Raw genomic sequence first — 14,393 nt, forward strand, 5'->3', positions numbered from 1 at the left:
CATTTGGGATTACCAATCCCCCGTTGGTCTGACCATTGACCTTGACCTTAGCGGAGGAGGTCAGGGGTTCACCAAGCAAAGGTGACAGGGTTGGAGCAGGACGGGTGATGAGGACGGGGGCAGTAGATTTGAATTGAGGAGTTTCAGTTTGATAAATTGGTGTAGGAGTGGGGGCGTAGGAAGGGAGGGGTGGAGTAGGGGCAGGTACGGCGATGGGGACAGGGACAGTAGCATGAGTGGTGGTAGCTGGGGCTGTTATGCACTCAGGGGGCATCTTATCTAAACAAGCCTCTGCAAAAGAAGGGGTAGTGGTCTTTTCTAAAGAAAGAGGGGTGGAAGTTGGCACATGTTGGGGCTTAGTGGAGGATATGGGAGCAGGAGTAGGTGCAACATCAAGAGGAGCCTTTGTTACTGGATCTGGGGTAGGGACAAAGGATGGATCCTTAGTTAGGCCCAGTGGGCCAGGGCTATGTTTAGGCTGGAGAGGGGCTGCACATGGAGAGTCTGGGGCAGCGGTAGCCGTGGGACAAGTTGGCATCTTAGAGGAGGCAACTGGGGCCGGAGTGGGGGATGTCACAGCACAGTCGAATGACAGTGACGTCTGGGCTTTAGATTCAACTGCAACTGGAGTTATGTTAGGTTTGTAGGAAGACAAGCCCTGGATGGCTGAGGCATCCGATTTAGCTGGTGTAGTGGTAGTAAAAAGAACTGGAGTTTCATTGCTCAGGGTTACCACTGCCGATTTAGATATGGTTGGAGGTGGGGTAACTTTAGGGCTTGGTTTAATAACACTTGCAATGTTGGGCTTTGCTACAGGACTCATTGCGATATTTGGTGTAGCTTCAGGGATAGGTTTATTTACTGGTGTAAAGTTGGGTGTTGTTATAGGGCTCATTGCAACATTTGGTGTAGCTACAGGGATAGGTTTATTTACTGGTGTAATGTTGGGTGTTGCTACAGGGCTCATTGCAACATTTGGTGTAGCTACAGGGATAGGTTTATTTACTGGTGTAATGTTGGGTGTTGCTACAGGGCTCATTGCAATATTTGGTGTAGCTACAGGGATAGGTTTATTTACTGGTGTAATGTTGGGTGTCGCTAAAGGGCTCATTGCAACATTTGGTGTAGCTACAGGGTAAGGTTTACTCACAATATTTGGAGCAGCCTCTGGAGTCGATTTGGCAGTCGCAGTGCTAAGTACAGTGGCAGGAGGTATGACAAAAGGGGTTGTGATAGTAACAGAAGCAGGGCATGGGGTGGGTTTAATAGTTATCGCAGAGGGGGAAGACATTACAGGACTTGAATAGCTTGTTGACGTTATGGGTGCAGTGAAAGGTTTGAATGGAGGAAATCCTTTTGAAAATGAAGACATTACAGGAGTTGAATAGCTTGAATAGCTAGGGACAGGGACAGTTACAGTTAAAGGTTTCATTGTTGCTGTGGCAATAGGGGTGGGATTGATTAAAGTGGTGGTGGCAGGTTCGGAGGCCAGAGTAGGGCCTGCACTAGACTTAATTGAAGGGGTGAAAGAGGAAAGTTTGGTTGTAATGATGGATGTGGAGGCGGGTTGGGTAATGGGAAAAGTGCTTACAGAGATTGGCTTTGCCGTAGAAGTTGTGGCAGGTGGACAAGAAGGTTTTGCTGTGTTGATGACACTGACAGAAGGAGATGCAGGTTTGGATGATACAGTTGGTAACGGGAGCTTCTCTCCTGCCCGTACTGGGCTAACTTTGCCCCATTCCGCTTCCACGTCCGCCATGAAGTCTCCGCCACTTGAGATCGAGTCAAACGTCAGGAGAGATGATATGTCTGCAAGCAAGTTGCTCAAACTGGTCTCACCTGGTTCCATAGGTGGTGCAGTTGTGGGTACAGGTGGCGGTACATCTTCAGGTGCCTGGGGAGCTGTGGTCTCTGATAGGGTCATTGATGGGCTGTCCTGTGGTGTCAAGCGGCTGGCTGGATCACTGGTTTCTGTCTCACTCTCACTCTCTGAATCGGGGTCATCCAGACAGCGAGGCGGTGGCTTGGGGGTGAGACCCAGCTGCTCTTTGATGATCTCCACGCTGTTCGTGCGGGATGACATGAGCAGAGGACTAGGTGGTGTCGCTCCATCCTTGTCTTTCTGGCGAAAACCCACGCCGCCAAAGAGATTCTTCAGGCCACGGCGTTGTCGGCCCGCGGGATGGGACACCGTTTGCACACGGCGGTCGCCTCCTCCTCGGCTGCGGCCTCCACGCAGTAACGACAGGAAGCCGAGGGACTTGACAGAGGTAGTGGAGCAAATAGACATGCGAGGAGGCGAGGCAGCCAGAACGCCATCTTCCCCAGATGACCCCTCCTCAGTTTGCCCGTTTTCCCCTGGATTCGCCTCTGCCACCTTCTCCTGCTCCGTCTCCAGCTCCTTCTCGGGCTCCTGCTCTGAACCCGGTGCAGCGTTCTCTGTTAATCCGTCAAGGGTTTTGCTCCTGGCAATGGATGGTTTGTTCCCTTCGCCTTTGCGGATGGAGAAGATGCTACCAGGCTTGCGTTTGCCAAATAGCTTGAATCCTTTTCGGATTTTGCCAGCAGGCTGGGGTTCGTCAGGCGGGGGGTCGACGCTCTCCGATTGTACATCCATCTTTTCTCTATTTTCCTCCCTCGCCTTTCTCTATATTGCCCTATCACTTACTGCAGTAATTTCCACCCTATCAGCTGACTGAGATGTTATTAATTCTCACCTCTAGATATTTTATTTTTCCACTCAGAAAGGCTGTCGTCGCCTCCGTTTGCCTCCGTTTTTCTGTCAGTTGTCTATTCCTACCTCCCTCTGCCTAGCATTCCCATCCAACCCTTTCTCCTCTATTTCTCCCTTCAAACCGCCCCTCCCCTTTGCCTCTTTTTCTCTGGCTGCCCTCGCTGGTCGCCATAGCAACTGAGGAGCTAAGCAGCTTTCGTCAGCAATGCGGAGCCAGAGGCTGTCATCCACCCACCCCAAAACACAGCTTTCTCTTTAACTCTCTCTTATTCTCTCACATGCTTCATGTCTACCCCCCCCCCTCCTTCTCCCTCGGTGTCTAACTACTTTGTTTACATAACAAGTATGAGGGAATAATCCATTAATAGGACTTATTATAGCCTACTCTTTTATTCCAAATACTCTGACCTGATATAACCACTTGAAACAGAATGAGGTGCTCTAAATATTATATGCAGATATTTTCAAATACATCTTTTGGCCAGTTTTAGCATACCGATACTCAGGAACATTCGAATAGATACTGTATTTTTGCATTTATCAGAACAATGCAAAATCCAAAAAAATGCATATTGAGTATATGAAAGTTTATGAATATGATTGTTTTTAACACATTTTGGGGCGGGAACCCGTTTTGGTGTTAACATTATGTTATGCTTTAGCTATTGAAAAGATCTACAAGCTCATAGCTCATCGTGTGTGTGTGTGTGTGTGTGTGTGTGTGTGTGTGTGTGTGTGTCATAAAATGCAGAGAGCCAAACTGTAGCCTCCTGTAACCCTAGATAATGGCTCTGTCACTTATCAGCTAAAACAGGAAGGTCAAAACCCCAGGTGGTCTATTTGAGACCCTAAAGATAATATCAGATAAAAGATCACTCCCCAATAATTATCTTGAGAAGTCAAAGGGTGAAGCCTACAAGGCTTCCTGCCTGTGGAACAATTGATATGCAAATAGATTTCAGTTTAGTGGGATGAAGGGAGAAATGGCTTGCAAGTTAAGAAGTTATGTACAATTATAGTAGTTATGAATATGCTATATGATTCATATACACCACATTCTCTCATATGCCTCACACAGATCACGGTCACAAATATTTCAGCTATAGGGCCTACAGCCTTCATCAGATAAAGGCTGCTGGATCCTTTTCAAGTTGTACAACAGAAACAATTTTTCAGACTTAACATTTCAGAACATATTTAAATATCTCTATACATTGCCACACCACATCTCTGTGAAGTGTAAGGTTTGTGTGTTCTCTAGTTGGTGTGGTGTGAGCACCCCCTCTGGTGCAACACCATGGTGAAAAATAAATGGAGTTAAACAGGGTGGTAGCTTGGAATGCAATGCATAATATACTGTATTTGGAAAAATAATTAATTATGTAGCGTAGCGAAATATTACATTTAGCATCATGTTGAATAATATCATTATCAACAGTGTGAATTACCACACTTTTGCATAATGGTGGTTATATGACATTTATATGTAAACATATTCTCATCTTTTTGGTATGTTCCGTATGGGTGTGTATGTGCGTTATGTTACTTATTTACTGTATACCCTGACAAAACTGGGGGAAAAAAACAGGTGTGTGAATTCTGTACAAACCTAGTGGCAAACTGGCAAAGTCACATTAACATCATGATCCACATCAACGACATCCCTGATGTCAGTGGCGACAGCAGTGTATAACACGGTACCACAAATATGTCACATAAATCAAACTATTGTAATGCAAGTAAGATTAGGTACTGTATGACAAACATGCACTTGATCCACAGCCAAGTGTGTTGTAGCCAGACTGGCCATTGACAGCCGCTGGTCAGTGAGACCTGCACATAATGCTGTAACTGATTGGTTGTGACGTTCTGATGGACAAGTAGAGTTCTAATACAGTCCATATGTTCCAAAGAGCTGAGATATAGCAGACATAACTTTTTATCTTCAATAAGATATTTAATATGTAATATTATAATAATAAGAAAAAAACAAATCCTTCCAAATATGCTACTGTATACACATTCCCAGAACAGTTTCAAGTTTTTTCTAGAATATTCCACAAATAAATGAGCTATTAAAAAGGCCCTGTACCCAGTACTCATCCCCCTCATTCCAGAGTTAAGTGTCCAGGGGCCTACAATACATATACCACCACCATGGTGATATAGTTTGTTGTACAGTACTGTCAGTAAGTTACTATTATAACATCCTCAGACATCATGCTCCTGGCCTGCAGTCTGGAGGTAGTTCTTGATGTTGTCGGTGTTGTCGTCCTCCTCAGTGCCAGAAGGAAGAGGGTCATATGTACGACGATACAGCAGCCGAGTGACCAGAGTGATGATGAACATCTCCGCTATCATCATCTGCTGACTCAACACTGTAGCGCAAATACAATGCATTAATGAGAGATGTAAATACTGTAAGAACTGTAGCACAAACGAATCAATAGACAACACTGTGACACAAACAAACATCAATAGTTTTAGGGCCCTATCTTGCCTTATGCCTTGCCTAATTGGGCTTTTTTATTTTTTTATTATGCGATGGTTAAAGTGCTGGGGTAAGAAGTACCATGACATGAAACCAAAGAACAGATAGGGGCTGAATACATTGTGGCCCAGGCGGTGGCGTAACCGTCTGGGCACCCGACTGGTAATCCAGTCGCAGTGTGCCGCGGGTTCGACTCCCGAGCCCGTCACGGCCTTTACTGCATGTCTTCCCCCATCTCTCTCCCGTTTCCTGTCAGCCTACTGTCTGTCCCTTAAAAAACCAATAAAAGGCGTAAGCCGCAAAAAATATCTTAAAAAAAGAAGAAAAAAAAGACATTGTGCTGCTTCCACTGCCCTGCAGATGAGAGACACTGTACTTACTGGAGCCGCGAGCCTGGGAGGAGAAGGGAGGTGCACATGCAATGGTTCCATCCAAGGCCAGGATGTTTATGATGGATGTTTGCAGCTGGCTCAACACAAGCACCAGCTATGGAGGCATATAGTAAATGCAAGATCAGTTACACTAGTGGTTTTCAAAGTTGTATTGTGCCCAAGGCACACCAATGAGGAAATCATAATCTCTGGCAACTGATACAGTATGTTGTTGATGTCAGCATTGTTTAAACCAGGAAATGGAGACTCACTTGATACATGGCATACTTGGGTATCATCTTGAGGCTGCGGATGATATTGCAGCTATGCATGAACACGATGCCAACAGGCCAAAGGGAGGTGATGGTGAGGACACCGATGAATGGATTGATCCAGATTGCTGTGCCGGTGATCTCTAGCTGGACAAGGACATGAGGACATATTCCATTTAGGCATAGTGGGCGTTGAACATCATGTAAAGTTCACATGACGTAGCCACGGAAGCCTTTCAATAACTTACATCAGAAAGATCAAAGTTCCCATTGGTCCACAGTATTATGGAGAGGACAGAGAGTACTGTCTTTAAGATAGCATACTGAAGAGCCCCCAATTTAAGAAGGAATATCATTCGCCTGCATGTTGAAAAACAAAAAGTGACCAACATTACTGACTTCATCATCAGACAAAAACACCAAGTCAATGTATTAGATCTAAAAACTGCGGTTCATGGTCATGGAAATGAACAAGACTGAACTAAAAATGATTATTACATTACATGAGAGAAACATTAATACCCTCGACTAGTGCTGCACAAATGTGAATTGAGAATTGAGATCACGATTCTCACACAATTCTCCATGAACTTTTCTATGAAAATATTTATTGTCTTTATAGTCTGTAGTTGCTGAACATTACAAAATGTAGCACCTGGAGCCAACTACTGTGACAACATGAAAGTGCTTGAATTAAATCTCTCAAAGTCTCTCTCTTGTAGCAAAAACTAAAAACACTAAAATGAATCGGACAGTCAACTATAGTGCTGCGCACCATTTTTCACGATTCTTCTCAAAGTGAGATTGCAATTGCATAGGTGTCTGAATCTACTGTAGATATTGATCTTTTTTCGATTAATTGTGCAGCACTATACTTGACACTTTTCTTATAGTAAAGGTTAATTTACTATCTCAATCAACTGTACAGGCCGCATAATCCAGATGAAAGTATATTAGGTACAGGACATTGTCTACTGCGCATAACACCAAAATACTGAATGAGATGGCCCCAGCTAGTTGATCAAGCTAAATCATATTGTGGAGTATAAAGTATTAAGATTATTCAACACACAATCATGCATGTGCACACTGTGGCAAACCAGGGGAAACAGCCAGGCCTATTCCCCACAGAAGGAGGCTGGGGGAAGTGATAAAGGGAGTATATCACCCTGTACAGGTATTGCTGGCAGCCAATGGGAGCCTGGACATGGACGCACCTGCAGCCAGTAAGGCAATCAACAGAAGCTTTTAAATAGCCAACGCCCAAGCTGCCTGGGGAGTCAGTTTGGATTAATGGAGGAGTGATGAAGCAGGAATCACTCTGTTCATGAGGAGGCTGGTATGAGGGATATCTCATAAGTGAGTACAAGATTTAACTCAAACCTTTGGACCCACTTGGATGTGCTGTGCGTGTATTGTGGCTCACCTGGTCTCGTTCTCTCTCCCTCCCTCCTAGGCGGCCGACTGAACTCTCCCCCACCTGAATACATTAGTCACTAGCTCTCTCTCTGCTCTGCCCACAGGAAGCATAGAAGCCCAAGCCCCATACAGGAGGAACCCTAAGTTGATGTTTTGCCCCGTTTTCCCCTTTCCCTAATAAATGACAATTTAAGTTACCTGAGCCTCTTATTTTATTGTGAATCTTGCCTATTCTCCCCTGGGTTGCCACAACACACACACACACACACACACACACACACACACACACACACACACACACGCGCGCACATGCACACGCACACACACGCAGAAAGTAATTGGATTGGAATTTCTGAACAATGAAAATTAGGTAATATTTTTTTTAAATGGATGCACATCATTTTGACATGAGAAGGGAGATTTATACTGTAATGCCAGTCGTGCACTGAAAATAGATGTACAAGATGCGATTATTAATAGATTTGCTATTTTTGGTGCACGACACAACACGCAACCAAGTAGGCCGCCGCTTCATATGCTTCAAGGGATGGAAGAGAGATGAAGGGTTAAATACCGTGTGATGGGCACGCGGGGTAAACAGAGGCAGCAGCAGCAACAGGGCCCGGTGCTAATATTAAAGGTCTGACCAGAGTTCCGCTTCAGAAAGCCATCAGTGCCTCCCAACTCCTCTATGATCAGAACCAGAATCTTGTACACCACCACTGCAAAGTAACTACAGAGTACGAGAGGTAATTACAGTAGAATATGGGCTTACTATAATATACATGCATGCAACAATTCTGTCTCACACCAGACAATATAACAGTCTGTGCTTTGAAGATTGTATATTAGATTTGAACTTCTACAGGACATAACCTCAGACCAGGCCAGGGACACTGTTTATCGACCTGATGAATGCAAAGATACAATGCGCTTGTGCATCAGTAAAGACCCTTAAGGGGATTGAAAGAGTCGTGTGCCGGTGTCACACACCAAAAATAGACAAGCTAGATCTGCTATTTTTGGTGTGTGACACCAGTGCCAGTATAACTCACGCTTTACAACTAGTTAAATTAACACTTGATTTTGCAGCATATGTTGTTTTACTTTCTTCTTGAACTACATCCCACAACATCCTACTGTACTCCATGTGATGTTTGTATATTGCCACATAAAATGAAACACATAAAACATATTTATTGGGCTCCATAATGTGGTGGAACAACCTTGTAAATATTTCTTTCTGTACATTCCGCAACACGTTTTATGACCCACTGCTCATTCTGACAGGTGTAATGATCCGTTGAATGGTTAAGCATTACAACATGCCCACATAATGCTTTCACTTTGACGTTGCCTTCAGTAGAGTCCTCTTTTTGTCTTTTAACTATAGATAAGAGGACACTGACGCAATGGATGCAACCAGCAGAGGACTTGGCTGATGTGTGCCAGGGTATTTAATAACAGTATGCTAGGTATGTAAAAAAGCACACACACACACACACACACACACACACAGTGAAACTGGATAAGAAGGTGGTATAATGTGCAGTTTTATTATATGAAGACAGAATGGAGTATGGAGCTATACGTAAATACTTGCGTAATGTAATTTAATGTGAACAGGAAAAAACTGCAGGACCGGTGCCCTGCAATATAACCTTTGTTCTGTGACATTCACCACTTTATATGGCTGCCAGATAAAGATTATGATTAAAATAACAATTGGCTGATTGTTGGACTTCTCTTGAGAGAGAAATAGCCTAATTCTATCCATAGAAGCTGTGCTTTTACTTTTATTTTATTTCTTGGACTGGCTGTATTATAATGTTGTTGTATTATGCTGCATTGTACTAGCCTGGTTAATAAACCAGACTAATATCGCACGGACCGCGGGATATTAGTCTGGGGAGGCTCAGCTTGGATTTCATTTCCAGGGGGGGCGGGTTGAAACATTTTCTCTTTGACGCAATTGGTCAGAGCTACTGTCAGTCAAAGGTCTCAAGCATTGACAGTCACTGTACCAAAGCCCGCCCATATTGCATACCGTGTCCCGATTGGCCGCCCCATTTCTCTGGTGTAGGAAATGGGCGTACAATTGAGCCTCTCCAGACCGTAATCCGCCTGGAGGCATTTTTTTTTGCCAACGGCTGATTCGGTCTGGTTTATTAACCAGGCTAGCATTGTACCAGAGTTACATTCTGTACCACAGACAAATAAATAAGTGTGTGTGTGTGTGTGTGTGTGTGTGTGTGTGTGTGTGTGTGTGTGTGTGTGTGTGTGTGTGTGTGTGTGTGTGTGTGTGTGTGTGTGTGTGTGTGTGTGTGTGTGTGTGTGTGTGTGTGTGTGTGTGTGTGTGTGTGTGTGTGTGTGTGTGTGTGTGTGTGTGCGTGCGTGCGCACCCCCTTTCTGTATGATATTTTGGCATATTTCGATTAAAGTTCCTGGATAGCTCATGGTGGAAATAGAAAAATGTAACGTAAATAAGAAGACAGCCCACATTGCTGTTTTGTTCACTGAATCCAGAGGGAGACAGCTAGCATATGGAAGGCAGACGAGACAATACTCTGGGAGAGTTTAATTCTATGCCAGCAGGGACACGTGTGGGTACAGGGGTGGCACACAAGAAATATGAACAGTTAAAGGATGTAACCTCTATTGAGGATTTTGTGCTGCTTCAAGACTTACACTGGATATTAACAATGACAATGAACCTATTGGTATTTGTTTCATCATTATTTTAAGAAATGCTTAGGTGGCCTTAAACCATACACTACCATAGATGAATATGAGACAACTTACCAGTTGGAGGTCATGTCTGTGAACATTACTGCCCTAGGGATCCACATCCCAAAGCAAGACATGGTGGCAATGACCTGAAACAGTTCAATAGAATTACAGTACACTCAGGAAATTGAAAAAACAACGTGATCGGGACATCCCTAATTATTGTCATCATCATCAACATGGAGCACTATTCTAATTATTATCATTAATGGCCACTTCAATGCCTACTGGTGCGGCGCCGGTGACCCAAATAGTGGTGGTCTTCTTGGGATAGGGCAGTTTCCTGTACAGGTAAACACATAACTCCAGGTACAGCAGAAGGCACAGGGTGGACATGAAGGTGAGCATGCCATAGAGACACATCCCAAACATATCCAGATCTGGTTCAAAGGAGAACAGGAAGAAAGGATGGACAGGTTTCAGAATATAGATGAAATAACGACAGAGTTAAATCATGGTTACATTTGTTAATTAGAAGGCCAATTTCCATCTATACTGTTCTTGACATTATTTGCCAGGCAACGTCGACTGAGCATGATGAGCAATGTTTTAACATTTTACAATTACATAGTTGTACACATCTGTAAAACTTAGTCTTAATATAGTTTTCTAATATTGTGATTGAGCTTCTCCAACAGAACCATTGGGGGATACTGCCTTGCTCCAGGGCACTGCAATAGTTGAACAGTAGTGGTACAGTAGATTAGATTATGGGACAGAAGACTTTTTCCAATTCACTTTCCCTACCTTTGTTATCCAGGTTGTGTTTTCAATTGATTTTGAATTAGTTGGTTAGTTGAACATTAGGCCTATTATTGTTTTGGATTGGCTGGAAGCTGACTCACTCCTGTGTGCATATAAAATATATAAAATAGCTCATAATTAAATATCTTTTGTCCGTCTCAAAAGCAAGTTCATACCATTGATATTACTGTGTGGGCATTTCCTTGCAATCTTATTAATTTGTCTTTATTATTGCTGTAGATTGATCGAATGGAGATAATTTGAGTTATTAGGTCAGCTTCCTTGATAGTGAAACATTATCTCTTAGACACACAAAGATTAACTTACCCCTTATCACATCAATGGCCAATGGGGGTTCTTGTAAACAAGACGGATCAATCGTGCTGTTCAGGGCTTCCTCCATGACCAGTAGAAAGGATTTAAAGCCAAAACTAAGCCAAAAAATATTTAAAAAACTAAAACAAAACGAAAAAAGCCTCAAAAGGGATATAGTTCACTTGAATGTATCTTCTTTCCAAACATACAATAATTCTTGACTGTTGGCTTGTTAAAAACATTGATAAATATGTATATAACAGCTCAAAGTAGCACCTTGTTATTAGTTAGTTAGTGAACTTTCACCGTATGAGGCCTTTTTAAGGAAGGTATAATGAGTAAGGTTTCCTCAGTTTATGGGAACACCTCGGCCAATGGCTGAACCTGCCTCTCTCATTCATTCACTGAGTTTTCTTGGAGCAATACCCAACTATAGTGTAGTAGGAATGCGTATAGGTAGTAGAAGGAGCGGGACTTTGGTTCAAAGGCTGAAGTTTTAACCCACAGCGTGTTTAAAGAGGAATGACCTTTGTCAGGGTGTGTTTGTAGTCATTCCAAGACTTTATAGTCCCAAATGGGTGGAGTGGCTGCCTGGGAATCAAGAGGTCGCAGCAGGGTTTGCCCAAAAGTGTCACTGAACCCCCTCGGCACAGTATACAGGGACTGTGGAGTTGCCACCATCTCAAGAAAGTGGTCCTAAACCATGCTGGCCAAACCCCAGCTGGACAGCTCTCAATGGTGGCACTGTGCCAGCCTATATGTACACAGCCTATGTGGGAGGAAGTGGGAGACTGAATCAAATCGGGGCAGCAGACCCCTGCCTTTATGGGTCATAGTGTGTAATTGCGAACGCAGTGAGCCACTTACTATGACAGCAAGGGCTGAATGTCTGTGTGTCACGCTTGTGTGTGTGTCACGCTGTTACACCACCGGCCCGCCACCAGAGGGCGCAGCTGTAGCACACACACACACACACACACACACACACACACACACAATGACAGCAAGGGCTGAATGTCTGTGTGTCACGCTTGTGTGTGTGTCACGCTGTTACACCACCGGCCCGCCACCAGAGGGCGCAGCTGTAGCACACACACACACACACACACACACACACACACAGGGCGCAGCTGTAGCACACACACACACACACACACAACCACACACACACGAGCTGCGTTCGCTTCACGCGTTTGCGCGTCTTACTTGTAGTATACTTTTTCTTTTAAGGGGATATTCTACTGTTAGGTTCTTGGTTTACCTACAGTATGACCTAGATTACTATTTCTATGCAATTGGTGTATTGTGTGTGTTGACCATGCTTATTGTAAATCGCTCTGGATTAAATTGTAAATTGTCTTGTCCCTGGTTGGTCACGTTCTAGCCCTCCCTTGGCATAGAAAGTAAAGCAACCCAAAGTTGTAACCTGTAGGAGATAACCATCTACAAGCAGTGTTTTACCACATTGTGTTTTAATGGTCTCACAAAACTGCAGGGCAGAGTCACCAAGAGTCACCAAGTTCCTCAGTGCGTCATCTTGGCACCTCGTTCACTGACCCTTGGGTGTGTGTGCTGTTCAGGAAGATGTTGCGTAAGCAAAGCACACTCCACCCAGATTCCACCTAGGGTTCAGTCACAACTCAGCGCTTCTTTCAACTCAGCACCTTTCATCCATATCACTTTAGTAGTACACAGTAAAATTGTTGTTAATTAATTTAACTGTGTGTAAAAATATACCTGTAAGAGTCCATATTTGAGTAGTATTACCATAGAACTTTTTTAATGGGATTACGTTAGATGAGAAATGTATCAAAAACATGATAGATATAGATAGATAGATAGATAAAAAAGCTATACTTTTTATGCTTTCGCGTGACGCAGTAGCATGATCATGCAGGGTGCATAGACTGTAAAACGTAGGGTGTTAATTTACAAACAACCAAGAGAATCGGTTTGATGGCACTTACACCCGCCTTCTAATGAGAGCGCAAAATCTGTCTTGGAAGAGCCACCATCCCGTGTTTCTTCACTTGTCCGATCCAGAAGAGCGCAGTTTGCCGGCCACTGCTACAGAGCTGACAATGAGGTTATATCTTCCCTTCTTCTCTGGAGTCCTGCCTCAGGGCGGACCAGAGGTAGAAAGCTGTCGTTCCCTGATGTCATCGCTAGGGACACATGCTTCAGTAGGCAGGAACTGGGGGTGGCAATGAAGGGCTGGTGCTTCACTAGGCAGGAACTGGGGGTGGCAAATGGCAATGAAGGGCTGGTGCTTCAGTAGGCAGGAACTGGGGGTGGCAATGAAGGACCGGGAAGTCTGGCGTAGCATTGTGGAATCCATGATCTCGACCGCGGTCGAAAAAGTATGATGATGATGAATTTACAAAGAAAAACACATACAAGTTACAATATGGAGACAGGAGATTGCCCGACAGCAACGATATGTTTGTTGCTTTTGCTACTTTTAACTTCCACTATACATCCTAGTAACATCTGATTAACACAAAAACTGCTCATGACGGAATGTTCCGCCATATAGAATCCAACCGGCAACCACTTTTGGCGGAACGTTCCATCATATCAGCATTATTATCAAACAGGATCACTGATTTATTTTTACTTTCCTTCAGCGATCCTAAGAGGGTTTCGTGCATGCGCAGTGCCGTTCACTTCTTGTATACAGGCACACTAAAAAGCTGAATAACTCTAAATCTATGGAGCTCTCCATGGTTTTGACAAAACGCGCGATGTTCTGAGGTCTTTTCTGATTATCCGGTGATCCCAATTAGAACATTGGCGCTTTCTAGAGCAAGGATGGCCTCATTTTAGCTCCCTAGCATTAAAAAGCAAGGCTTTTGCACACCTACAGGCTCGCTAGCATTGACACTAATTATTTAGCATCTAAGATGGGCGCCCAAACCTGACGTGCATCCAGCGTACATCACACTAAAACAAAGTAGATCCGGGTCGGCAGTCAAGCGTTGGCACTTGTGTCCACCAGGTGGCAGAAAGAATGGAAATGAAACAGGTGTGCTTTGGACAAATTTAATGCTTGGCATTAATACAAAAGATTAAACTATTTACAGTGTGCTATTACAATGCATAAGGTCAGAGAATAACTGGTTAGTGCCACATTTGTCCCCAGAATAAATTCCAGAATAAAGAAAAAAAAAGCTTCACATTACACCATAAAAAGCAAAGTAAAAAGCACATATGGCAATTTAACAACAGCAACATATCACTAAATAATTATTTCAAACGCA

General features: G+C 43.8%; 2 protein-coding genes across 2 annotated transcripts in view; both read right to left on the bottom strand.

Annotated features, from left to right (window-relative positions):
* The window catches only part of LOC310855090 (uncharacterized protein), a gene marked incomplete at its 5' end in the record, with an annotated part of 3,884 nt that extends 1,267 nt beyond the window's left edge, over positions 1–2,617 (bottom strand). Inside the window, 2 exons of the mRNA XM_083759977.1 lie at positions 1–552; positions 1,840–2,617. The exon at positions 1–552 is cut by the window's left edge and continues 1,267 nt beyond it. Coding sequence (XP_083616103.1) covers positions 1–552; positions 1,840–2,617 — 1,330 coding nt within the window. The remainder of the gene's footprint in view (positions 553–1,839) is intronic.
* A 2,328-nt stretch (positions 2,618–4,945) lies between these two features.
* On the bottom strand, positions 4,946–11,221 carry LOC310855096 (organic solute transporter subunit alpha-like; the record flags this gene model as incomplete). The annotated part of the gene is made up of 8 exons (XM_083759985.1): positions 4,946–5,112; positions 5,606–5,711; positions 5,869–6,015; positions 6,117–6,228; positions 7,862–8,020; positions 10,090–10,163; positions 10,303–10,454; positions 11,146–11,221. 8 exons carry the CDS (start codon positions 11,219–11,221, stop codon positions 4,946–4,948), a joined length of 993 nt encoding a protein of 330 aa, XP_083616111.1.
* Positions 11,222–14,393: the final 3,172 nt, after the last annotated feature.

This window comes from Protomyctophum parallelum, assembly GCF_964188405.1.
Source record: "Protomyctophum parallelum genome assembly, chromosome: 1".
Lineage (NCBI taxonomy): Eukaryota > Metazoa > Chordata > Actinopteri > Myctophiformes > Myctophidae > Protomyctophum > Protomyctophum parallelum.